This window comes from Oryzias melastigma, linkage group LG7, assembly GCF_002922805.2.
Source record: "Oryzias melastigma strain HK-1 linkage group LG7, ASM292280v2, whole genome shotgun sequence".
Classification (NCBI taxonomy): Eukaryota; Metazoa; Chordata; class Actinopteri; order Beloniformes; family Adrianichthyidae; genus Oryzias; species Oryzias melastigma.
The window spans coordinates 3,439,485-3,451,912 of NC_050518.1; the positions used below are offsets into that span (position 1 = coordinate 3,439,485).

Below are 12,428 nucleotides of genomic sequence, written 5' to 3' on the forward strand. Positions count from 1 at the left end.
CAATCCATTTAAAAAGGAGCTTAAGGATAATGTGCAAAAAAAAAGTCAAAATACAGGCAGCAGGTGTTTTCTAATCATTTAAGGAATTGAATGGAAATTAAATAGAAATCCAAAACTCTACTGAGCTCATCTTTACTGAGATATTTACCCGTATTGTCATCTGTGAAATCTTTTTATTTTCTTAAAAGGCCTGGTAAAGGATGCAATGTAGTCATTTGTTTTACCACAGACATTTGGATTTTTTTTAACATAAATTATTATTTCAGCTGGTTTTTAACCCTTTAATACTGTTGACACCCAAATCACACACCCTCAGACATACCATAAATGTTTAGAATCAGCTAATTTCTGTTGATTTTTTAAGCACTTCACTAATGTGCAGTGATGCACATGGAATTAGTTTAATTGAGTAAATGGTTAAAAAGTTACAGTAGTCAATAGAATATCAATACTAGAGCTAAAACATGCTTATATTTAAAGAGGAGAAAGAGAATTTTAAGAATTATAGTAACATTAATCTGGTGCATGATGGAAGATAAAAGCTGATTCAAACAGTCAATAAGTACTTCTGAAAAGCACTTTGCTATTTCTAAATAAAAAAAACTTTTTACAGCTAAAATTGTAGTAAAAAATACAAAAAGGGTTTTAAATTATACATTTTCATGGGTAAAATCATGGTTAAAAAGTTAAATTAGTATATGTTAACCTGCAAAAAAAAGAGAAAAATCAGAACTGGAGAGAAAAAAATGTGGTACATGCATCTCTCAGGGGAAAAAAAGGAGTTTATCAAGTTAAATGGCAGATTGGAAAGGCCTTGTTTACATTTTCAACATGATAGTCATTATAAATCACATGGCTGTGTGGGCGCTCTATCCAGACTTAAGTGGGACTGCTTTCCTCTGTGCCTCTGCGCCCTTCCAGTCGCCTTTTCCTGTTGTTTTGTTTTAGGATGTAGTTTGGACATTATCTGTCATTAACTGTCTTCAGACACTGAAACTGTCCTCAACAAATTTGATCAATTCTTCTCAGACATCTGTAGGTGTGGCTCTGACATCCATTGCTAGTTGCATGCAGATCAATATGGTGACCTGCTGCCCTTCATAATGCTGTTGAGAAATAAAAATATACTTTTGAATATCATAAATAAAACTATTTGAATATTCAGACTCTCCAAGGACATACTTTTGGTAATATTCCCTTTGCCCTTTAGGCTGCCAGGATTGGAAACAAATAGATAAACAAAAATGGGGGAAACTAAAATAATAAGTTAAATGTAAATTTGACAAAAAACTAAAATGTTCTGAGTTTAAAGAATAATCTAACAAGTGTCTTTACTGAGGAACAACAAAAATACATTTCTCTGACCTGTCAATTCAGATGCATTTTAGAGTTATAACATGTTGACTAATTCAAATCTAATCATTTACCTCTCAGAAAATACAATAATGATTGATCAAATCATTATATCATCCATATATATTTGTAATTTCATAGCAATATCTTTATTTTAGGTAACAAAAATATATTAAAAACATTTAAACCATGCTTCTGTTTTTAATGTAAGAATGACCAAGTATATTAAACAAAGTTCCACCTTTGTTTAGTTAAAGCTCTAGATTTTGGTGCAACAGGTTTTGGTAAGTAAAAATGGTTTTGAATCAAAATATAAAAATAAATCGATGTTTTTTTTGTGTGCGTTGAACCGGAAAAAAAATTTCCTTATATACTTGTAAAGAAATTGAAATGCTAAGAACAATAGATGTAAAAACAAGTAAAATCACAAGTTACAATCAATTAAATTCATTATTAAATTTCTATTCAAGACAACCGTGTTTGTTAAAAAAAAAAAATACTAAATATGTGAAAATAAAGGTAGAACTTTTCTTAATGCAACAGTTAAAGGAAATCCTAGAAAATTAAATATTATTGGTGATACAAAAGGCACATCAAATAATGACTTGTTCCTTATCTTCTTTTATTGGTTCCACATTTAGGAAGCATTAACTTTCAGTTTTAGAGATAGACAAAGTAAAGTTCCAACACTGCCATGCAGTTTTTATTTTAGAAAAAGAAAATTAAAAGGATGCTCCAAATGCCTCAAATGTTTTTTTCTTTTGCCCACACATTTCAAAACTCCAGTGGTCTGGTTGGCAGCTGAAAGATCTGCCAAGAGAGCAGCCCGTAGGTCTTGGTTCAAAGAATACAGAGAAACGAGCAAATCCTTCATTTAGTTTCCTAAATCTGACCAGCAGCAGAAATTGTCTTTCTTCTGGTCACAAGCTAAATACTACCACAATTCTCAAGCCATTTCTACTTACATCTTTTATTTCAAACATCACTGAAGCCTTTATTTGTCAAACCAGAGTATTTATGTTCTGCTGGAGGATCTGGGCTCATGAAAACATTACAACGCTTGTCATGTGAAGACTCACAAGCATGTGGGGGCTGTTTTCATTTAAAAAAGATCCTTTCTGGCATGAGGGATTCAGAAGCACACGACCAAACACTTTCAAACTCATGTAAGTTCACATCCACAGATCTTCTAGGTAACTTCACAAAGAGGGTTGTAAGTAATTTTACATTTCTATTTGAAACTGCAAATGAAATCTAAAACAGAGATGAACATTAAACTAAAGCCAAAGGGAATCCCTTCTTAAATCGACAGTAAAAATGTCAACGTGAGATTCTCCATCACTTGTCAGCTTTTTATCTCTGTCGTGTTAAAAAAAAAAAAAAAAAAAAAAAAAAAAAAATCACAAAGACACACAGACACTATTCAGTACTGTGGAGTCACGCACTGGGTCATATGCTCTCTGCTGCCTTAGGTGCCGATTTTCTCATATAACCTTAGAAAAATTCTTCCGGCTCCACCAATAATAGTTGTTAAAATAATTCATCTCACACTTTGTTCTCACTACGAAAAGTGTTTGTTAAGGACATGATCAAATAAATTCAATTTCAAATAAGAAAAAAGTAATTTTTCTTAAGTTTTTGTGAGAAGAAGGAATAAAACTTTTTAAACCGTAAAAATAAGGAAATTTCTGACATTGCTGTTTTTAAATCTAGAAAGGTCACACAAACAAATGGAGCGCTTAAAAACAAACTCAAACACCTCAATTCAAGACATCAACACTGACAAATGCTTTTAGACAATTCCAGATTTTGTTGTTGTTGTTGTTGTTTTGCATTGGCCTAACTGTTGACAACAACCAACTTACAGAAAACTATTCCTGAATGAGACACACTGCCTGGATTCCTCACCTTCTGCAGATCTATTGGTTTCATTTTCAAGTTAGCAAACTAGTTCTTCACAATAGAAAGTCCAAACACAAATGACTGAAGTAAGTACAAGATGCTGTTAGATTTATTTGTTAGTCAATCCCAACACAACAAAGCCAACATTTTGAACTGATCCCCTTAAATGCCTTTGTATGTTAAGATGGAAGTCCCAAAACATATATTAGAGAATCACATAAAAAACAAAGTTCTACATTTAATTTAATGTTTTAAACCAATCATTACTATAGTTCAAATACAGCAGAAGTTATATGAAAAAAACACAATAGATGAAATCGTAAAGTAATTATTTTTACAAGTATTATAGATTTTTTACACACTTTATACCCTTTTCTCAGACAAACATTAACATTTTCTCACTTCTTCTCTCTTGTTAAAACTCTCAAAAAAATAAGTCCAGAATTATAAAACAAAAACAAAGATCTTCTAGTGATTGAAGTAGTGCTGCTACAAACGATTATTTTAATAGTCGACTAATCACCAATTATTTTTTCTGATAAGTCAACTAATCGGGTCATTCGCAAACTGGAGTAAAGCACACATCTTAACCATCATTAGCTTTAAAATAACTAAAAGTTAGATATATATCACTACCTGGGATAATGCTAGTGTGAATGCTGTAAGCTGAATTCTGCCGTTGAAGATGCTAGTGCTGATAGCTGAAGATGCTGAAACTAATAGATGAAAACGCTGAAGCTGATAGCTAAAAACACTGAAGCTGATAGCCAGCTAAAATATTAGTTAAAAGTCAAATTGGCCAAAACAGCTTGCATGTAGCTGAAATATTAGCTAAACTCCAAAATAGCCTAAAAAACCTTAATAAATGATAAAATAGTCCAAAAAGCTAGCATAATGCCATCGTCGACTATTTTAATAGTCGATTAGTCGACTAATTGTGGCAGCACTGGATTGAGGATGTATATAAATTTAGCAAACTAAACGCAGGAGTAATTGGTAGATTGACAGTCAATTAGAATGCAGAGTGCAATGTGTGGTGAAGGGAATAGAGCATACAAAATTGCATGTAAAAAGAAATAAAAATCTGTGAAACTTCAAGGGTGCAAAAAGGGGAACCCTGTTCTAGCGAGTAACCGCTTACATTTTAGAACATAAAACAGGAGGTCCATTTTTCCCACCTCCAACTATTTAGGACCCACTTGACAAATCCAAAAATACTGTTTTAATCTCTATTTTATGTTTAAAAAAAAAAGCTGACATTGTGGCGGCAAAGATACCGCGGTCAACCTGTGATCAGAAGATTACAAGTGTGGTTCCCACCCTGCGCATCCATGTGTCCAAGAGTCCTTGGGCAAGACACTGAACCTCACATTGCTCGTGGTGGTTATCGGTTGGCGCCGGTGTTCGGCAGCGGAGCCGCCAGTATGTGAATGTGTGTGTGAGAATGGGTGAATGGGATTGACACTGTACAAAAGCTATAAGGTAGAAAAGTAACATATACTGGTACGTAAAGGCCATTTACCTTTAATGCCATATGATATTTTTGGGTCTTCAAGTCTAAATGAGATTATATACTTGCATCTGTTTCAATAAAGTCAAGCAGAAAAATTGTGATTTCTAAACTGAAAATAAAAGAGTTTAACTTGAAATGTTTAGCTTCCATTAGAACTTCCTGAGTCACATCTCTGCTTTGGAGATTTGCTGAGTTTTACCTGAGTAGGACTCCACACAAGGGCTGACACTTATGTAACAGAGAGTACTTCTGTTCTGACAGCACAGCATTCTCCACAATCAACAAGCTTGTCCACGTGTTGGTACAATCGGGAACACATTCCAAAGAAGAAATGCAAAAGATGCGAGTCTCGAGCATACTTCCTTGATGAAATTTCACAGCTTGTTAAAAGCAGCAGCAACACAAACCGCAATAAAAGATAGTATGAAATGCTACAAGCAGTCATTTAACTGTACGGTTAAGCAAAGAAAATAGCATTTTCTTATGACTACTGCCCAAAACCTGTAACTTCAACAACAATCTGCACTTACTTATACTAAAGAACAACCCCCTTTACTTTACTGGGTGGCAAAGGTCTTGATGTAATAGAACATTATAACTTTAAACAATATGTGCAGTTGTTATCAAGTACAAAAATGAGATTCCCAAAAAATCCAGATTTACTTATTTGCAGTTTGCTCTGTCAAATTGCTCAGATGTAAAAAAAAAAAAACAAAAAAAATGATCTAAGTTACCAAATGGCCTTTTAAATGAGTGGACACACATCCTTGGTGTCATAGATCCGTTTATTATGCTCCGTTCAGCTCTAATGACTCGCAGTATTAAAATGAAACTACAGTATTTTATGGATTTAAAAAAAAAATCATCTGATGAAAGAAGCTGGTTGGATTTCAAATGCAGTTGATCACCCAGAACAAGTATTTTTGCAGCAATATTAATTTGATTGGTCATCAGGTGTATCAGTGATTTGTGCCTCTGAAAAATGAAGATTTGCAATCATCAGCAGAGCTGGCTGACACATGGTAATAATTAGTGATTCACCAAAGCCTCTCTGCACCATGTGTCAAATATGACAATGGGCTAAAGCTTATCCCTCATGGCTGAGCGAACAAGATGTTAGAAAGATCCTGTTAATCAGATTACACTATTGTGAGAGCAAGGATTTTTAAATTTGTCATTTATCACTGTAATCTCCCTGAGTGGAATCAACAGAGGAAAGCTATGCTGGCCAGGACAGAGAGGACAGAGCCTTTTCTCAGTTCACAAAATCTAAAACTAGGAAGTCGAATAAAAGTCTCAAAAGTAAAAATCCTCAGTGACATAAAAGCATTTTTTTTCCCACACCGAAGTGCATAAGGCCCAGTTTATATTTCAAACTGATTGGTAATTACTTGGCTCTCATTGGCTGAAAGGCCATTGGACAGAATCGCCCCAATCCCTTGGGAAAATACAAAAATTCCTGATATATGTATAATAACAGGATCCATTGTATTTATATGCAATTGTAGACAAAATACTTTTTAATTTAAAAAAAAGTATGTGTGTATGTATACATTGTGTGGTTATTATTCTGTATATATACATTCTGTTGATAAATAAATTGAAATTAACTTTTAATTATGATTATTATTTAAAGTTGCCAGTATTATAACGGTCACTTTATATAAATAATTAAGGGGCAGTCTTTAATAAGAAATGGTTTTGCCTGCTACCTTTCAAACATATAGTATATTTATTGTCGATTGTGCTAATCAAGATGTGACAATAACATATGTAAAACTAACATGTTTGAATACACAACAGTTAAAAAATATATCATTTTAACCCTGGGGGTGATGAAAAGTTAATTGAGGAATTTAAGAAATACAGTAAGCTATGATGCTTCGATGCAGGAGTGCAGAAACGCAGAGAGCACGGACAAATAGATAGAAAGTCTAGCAAGTTACTAGATTGATGTTTATCTAATTTTTTGTACTCGAGATGCAATTTGCTTCTGTTTTTTTCGTAGACGAAGATAACCACTTCCTCCTCTGCTTTATTGTGTACCTGCGTGTACAAAACACAATAAGATGTTGTTCATGTTAATTAGACAATTGCGATGCTTGAAAAGTAAACGCCACTCAGGAGTTCATTGCGGACAGTTCAAAGATTACTATGAACTAGAGACCGTGTGATTGTGAATACAATTGATGCAACGGCAGATTGCTGTAACATATAAACCCGGCTCAAGAATCATATCTGTTTTATGCCCATTTCTACTTTAATTGATTTCAGAAGATTAAACATTAAACATTACAAAATTAAACAAGTAAATATGTCAACAGTAAATGGCAAAGTTTTAAACGTTTTTTTTTTAACTATAATTTATTTAGAAGTCCAGCAGCTTTCTGAAATCATTCTGATCCTTTCGTTGACCTCAAAGAGAGACATCAGGCTGCAACAATTCAAATTCCAACTTGGCACACATGTTAAGACATCGATTAGCCAACGTAAACCAGCTTAGCAAACACTTCCTGCTTTTCCCAACACCTCAAATATAACAACATACCTGTTCAAGGCTCCAATACCAAAATTTTGATGAATAAACTAACAAATTTAGCAAAACTACACAACTAGCAGGCTTCGAACCGCCCTATCAGCAAGAAGCAACCAAGCTCAATAAAACAGTCCATTATAATCAAACCAACCGCCAGATGTCCTTCATTCCCCAACAACTCATCAAACCAAATCCAGAAAATACACCAAGCCAAATCGAGTCACTTTCCTGAGCTTTGAACTCACCTATCACTACTCCACACAGCCTTCTTTTCCTTTACCTCAATAACCCACTACAGCCAGCAGCAGAGCCCACCAAATTAAAACATCATATATATTTAAAAATGTATTTAAATTGTTGAGGGAAGAGAGGCGTCCAAACCTGTCAAGCCTGACCTAGACCCTAAAAAAGTACAAGAACATGAGAAATGTAATCACTGAGGTACATTAATCTGGACATGGTCAACAAAGAGATTTCTGAGGTTGTGGTAAAACTGAAAATCTCGATGTGGGTGGTGAACCAAACATGCAGAAAACTAAATAAATTAGTGCACGTTCCCAGGAGTGACCAGAAACCCTCCAAATGTACATAAACAATTCTGTCTGCAACAGATCACTGAGGAACCCACAACATGTGAAGAACTGCAGGTCAGTGTTCATTATTTAACCACAGCAAAGAGACTAAACAGCACATAGACTGTAGGAAAAATTATGTAGAAACTGACAAAAGTTAATTTTTCTGAAGGTGGGTGTCATGTTACACTTGGTGTATAATGGCCAACATTTAAAAAGAATATCTTCTAGCAGGAGTCCTGGTTTTTGTTGTAGTAGTGTGACAGTTTGGAGCCTCGGGACCTGGAGGTTTTACCACAACCTTGAATTCTGTGCTCTGCTAGAAAATCCTGAAGGAGAGTATTCATCCATTTGTTCATGATTTCAAGCTCAACAGCATTTGAGCTTCAAGGCAGGACAGTTATCTAGAACAGTGGTCACTAACCTTTTCCAGGCCACAAACCAGTTTAATGTCCTACCATATTTTCACAAACCGACCTCGATGGGCCTGCAGTGGGCGTCCATTTTTTCTTTTACTCCAGTTTCCCTTAATTTAGAGGGTAAAGTTTATCTTCATCTTATCATCATTATATTTCTGAAGCTGTTTTAAACTTTATTTGTACACTAGATTGTGTGTAGCAACCTTTAAAATGTTAAATGCAGCTTTCGTTTTTCTTTAAAGTCAAAGGTTCGTATTCTGTTTCCTCACAGGGTCTTTTCTGCGAAAAAACCCCAAAAAACTTTCCAAATACATTTGTTTTTCGTTAACGTTGCTAGCTTTGGAGTTACAGTTTAGCAGTCAGTGCAGCCGCTTTAAAACAGTATCGGATGGATTTATGATATGTGGCCGAGCAACTTGAAATGCGTCAAGAATGAGTCGAATGCTGTGGGAAGAATCAAGTAGTTTATCAAAATAATACTTTCTTCAGAAACGGATTATAAATAAAATGTTAAAAATGTATGTCATGTTTTTTTTCTCTGCGAACCGATACCAGGACAGACCGGTACTGGCTGGAGCCTAGGGCCTAGGGCCTGAGGGTTAGGGATCACTGATCTAGAAAATACCACAAAGAGTACCTGTGGACACCTCATGAAAACATTCAAGTGGATTAGAAGAAGTAGAAGCTGAAACTCAACCAAGCTGCTCAGCCAGAACCTCAAACTGGTTTCAAATGCTAGAAAAACCTCTGGTGTGTCTGACTAATTTTACAAAGCTAAGTTTCTCCACAGCAATGTGGAAGCTGCACCAGCAGATATACATGCAGCTTTTGCAGGTACAAGTGGCAGAACCAGTTATTACATTGAGGGTCTATTATTTTTTACTTTTTTACACAGGTAAGAGTAGGTTTATACAGTTTCCTTCCCTTAATGAATGAAATCATCATTTACAAACATAAATTTTGTGCTCAGTTATGGTTGAGGACCATTCAAAAGTGTTGTGTGATTCACTTGAGCGTGGAAAAAAAATATTCATACCAGGAAGGGGGGAAATACTTTATAACAACAGTCCCTGCCCATCTGCATTCCAAATACCTTTGGAAACAGGTTTCTACCCCTAGTAGATATACAAAAAATTGTGGAAAAATTCAAATTCAAGACAAATTGGACTGCAAAGGAGACCAAAGATGCTTCCCGTTTCCTGATTCTATAGTGAAGTTTGTCAAAACTATGTTGTGTTTGAGTGGTTTAACATGCAGGACTCAAAATCAGATATAGTTTCTCCATTTAATCCAGCAGTTAAGGAAAAAAAATTTGTTTAATTTATGGATATGCGAAAAGCGAATCTATAGCTATTCAAATTGTATTGAACCATTAATTGAATCAACTTGTGGATAAAATCCGTCAGTGATACCAAACTCTATTGAAACTTCATGGTGATTAAACATTTGTTTAAATTGTTAAAATGTTTAAACTTTTTCTGTCTTTAAAAACGGAGTTGTGTGCATCGTCATCGTCAAACATGTTTCACCTTTGTGCACCAGGAACGAAAGTGACAACTTCACAAGTAAAAGAGGAAGAGTTTACAGTCCAAGGAGGAACAGTAGTTCATAGTATCAATTAAAATAAAATGCTGCATTAACTATGGGGAGAAAGGATCGTGTCGTAGAATGTGTCCAAAATAGACCACAGAAGACCTGAAACTGCAGCAGAGTCCTGAACAACAACATTTAGGAGAACATAAGAGGCTGTAGCTGAAACTGTAACTAAAGTTGGTTGGGAAATATTTTTCCACAGAAACAACAGTTTCAAATGAAACTAATATGTTTTACCAGTGAAGCCAAAGCATTGTTAAGAAGACTAACATTGAACCAGTTATTTTTGTTTTTTAATGCCGTTACTGGCTGCTGGCCAGGAAAACTGGTATTGTAATATAACCAACTCTTTCCTGGTCCAGAACTAAGAACTCCTTCTGAAGTTATGAAGACTAAATAGACCAATTAACCCTCTTTGAGCATCCTGTTTAGAAACCAGAACCACTGAACGTCAGATCATCTAAATTCATCAAGAAACACTGATTAAAAAAAAAAAAAAACTTTTATGTGAGGGCTGCACGGTGGCGCAGTGGTTAGCGCTCTTGCCTCACAGCGAGAAGGCCCCGGTTCAACTCCCAGCTGGGACCTTTCTGTGTGGAGTTTGCATGTTCATGCGTGGGTTTTCACCAGGGACTTCGGCTTCCTCCCACCGTCCAAAAACATGCTTCATAGGTTAATTGCTGACTCTAAATTGCCCCTAGGTGTGAATGTGTGAGTGATTGGGTGTGTGATTGAGACCCTGCGACAGACTGGCGACCTGTCCAGGGTGTACCCCGCCTTCGCCCATCAGTAGCTGGGATAGGCTCCGGCACCCCCGCGACCCCGAAAAGGAAGAAGCGGTCTCGAAGATGAATGAATGAATGAACTTTTATGTGAAATAAGTGCAGCAAGTTTATGCAATTGTACCCAATGTTATGAGGTGATAACCACATAAATGTATATTTATCAGCTACAATCATACACTTCCAGTTTGTGCTGCCACGCGGTACCTCAATGCTCAGATATTTGCAAATTGTTCCCAAAAATATGAAAATATTTGCAATGTTCAAGATTGCTGATCTGTAATCTTTATAAATCTAAACATGTGAAGTAAAAATAAACTACAGGCAATGTAATTATTGCCCTAAAATAGAGAATAATGCTGGAGTGTAAGTACATAAACTATTAAAAAAAACACCAAAAAAATGTATGCGCTACTGTGACCGGAATCAAAAAAATCTATTAAGTCAAGTGTTGGTAAAGCTTCTTATTTTCAAAGGAAAAGAAGTTCAGTTTACTGAAATCCATTCTGAAACGTAAAAGTCTTAAATATATATAAAAATATATAGAGTAGAATAACATAATAGAATATGAATAATGAAAAAAATGATGCATACAAACGTATAAATATTACAAAAATCATGTGTTTAATTTTATCTCTAAAGTAGTCAAAGAGCCTTATTTAAGCGTTGTGTCTTCATTCTCTTCTTTCAACTGTTACTTAGAAAATTTTAGGAGGGAAAAACTGTCAAAAATAGCTTCAGGATTTGTTGTGAAAGGATCCCCAGCAAAATAGAGGTTTATGTTTTGTTTACTGCTCAAGTTAACCAAGAAGTTGACAGAAAATTTTTGAGTGTGACATTGTTGAGAGTGACGAATATCAATTAATTATTTCAAAATCTTTGTTTTTATCTGCTTTGTTTTGATTCTACTGTTTTAAATAAAAGTATGAATGATAATAAACCCATATTATTTTTATTTTCATTCATCCAGTAAAAATATATATACATATAGTAACCAGTGAGACATATTTAAATTAAATAGTGACAATTGTGGTTTGATCTGTGGATTGTTGATTTGCCACCTAACAGCCTTTCTTTCAGTGTTTTAATGTCTACCCAGTTTATGCGCCATTTATAAAAACCTGTCAATGTTTTTAAAAGTACATCAACAGTGGATCAGCAGTGGTCATTAAAAACAACAATTATAAACTTTTTTGGATCAAATAAGAAGATCCAGCATAAAAACACTTGCTTATTGGCAAATGAAGACAAGTACTTGAGAAACCAACTCCATGCACCACTGGAATTCAGAATATTCTCGTTTCTTCAAACCTTCTTTTGTTAAACCTCGTGAGTTGGCTGTAACAACACAATACTTCAAAATGAAGCATCACACTAAACTCTTTCATGAGTGTGGGGAACAAACTCGGCACAGATTTGCTGTAGATTTGCGGTTTTCCAGAAGAAAAAAAGGTGTGAATCTTTAATAAAAACTGTTGGAAATGACTAGCTGCACATGACGTAAAAATTTCGGTACTGGTCACATCATACTCACTCTGCATTGAAGCCATTGACGTGTAGGATCCTCATCTGCTTTACTATGGTACTCTTTCCTGACTCTCCAGCTCCTGCAACAAAAAAGGACTTTCATGAGCCCACCAGTAAAAGGCCAGATATTATGATTATGCTCCATACAGGATTTCACAACGTGTATGGACAGGTTGATATTAGGATATGAAGATACAGTAACATACAGATATTTTTCGGAATAATAACAGC

At 35.0% G+C, this 12,428-nt stretch overlaps 1 protein-coding gene across 1 annotated transcript in view; it reads right to left on the reverse strand.

The window, feature by feature from the left end:
- The window catches only part of gnas (GNAS complex locus), a 30,973-nt gene that overhangs the window by 13,817 nt on the left and 4,728 nt on the right, over positions 1-12,428 (reverse strand). The window contains exon 2 of the mRNA XM_024292396.2: positions 12,205-12,277. Coding sequence (XP_024148164.1) covers positions 12,205-12,277 — 73 coding nt within the window. The remainder of the gene's footprint in view (positions 1-12,204; positions 12,278-12,428) is intronic.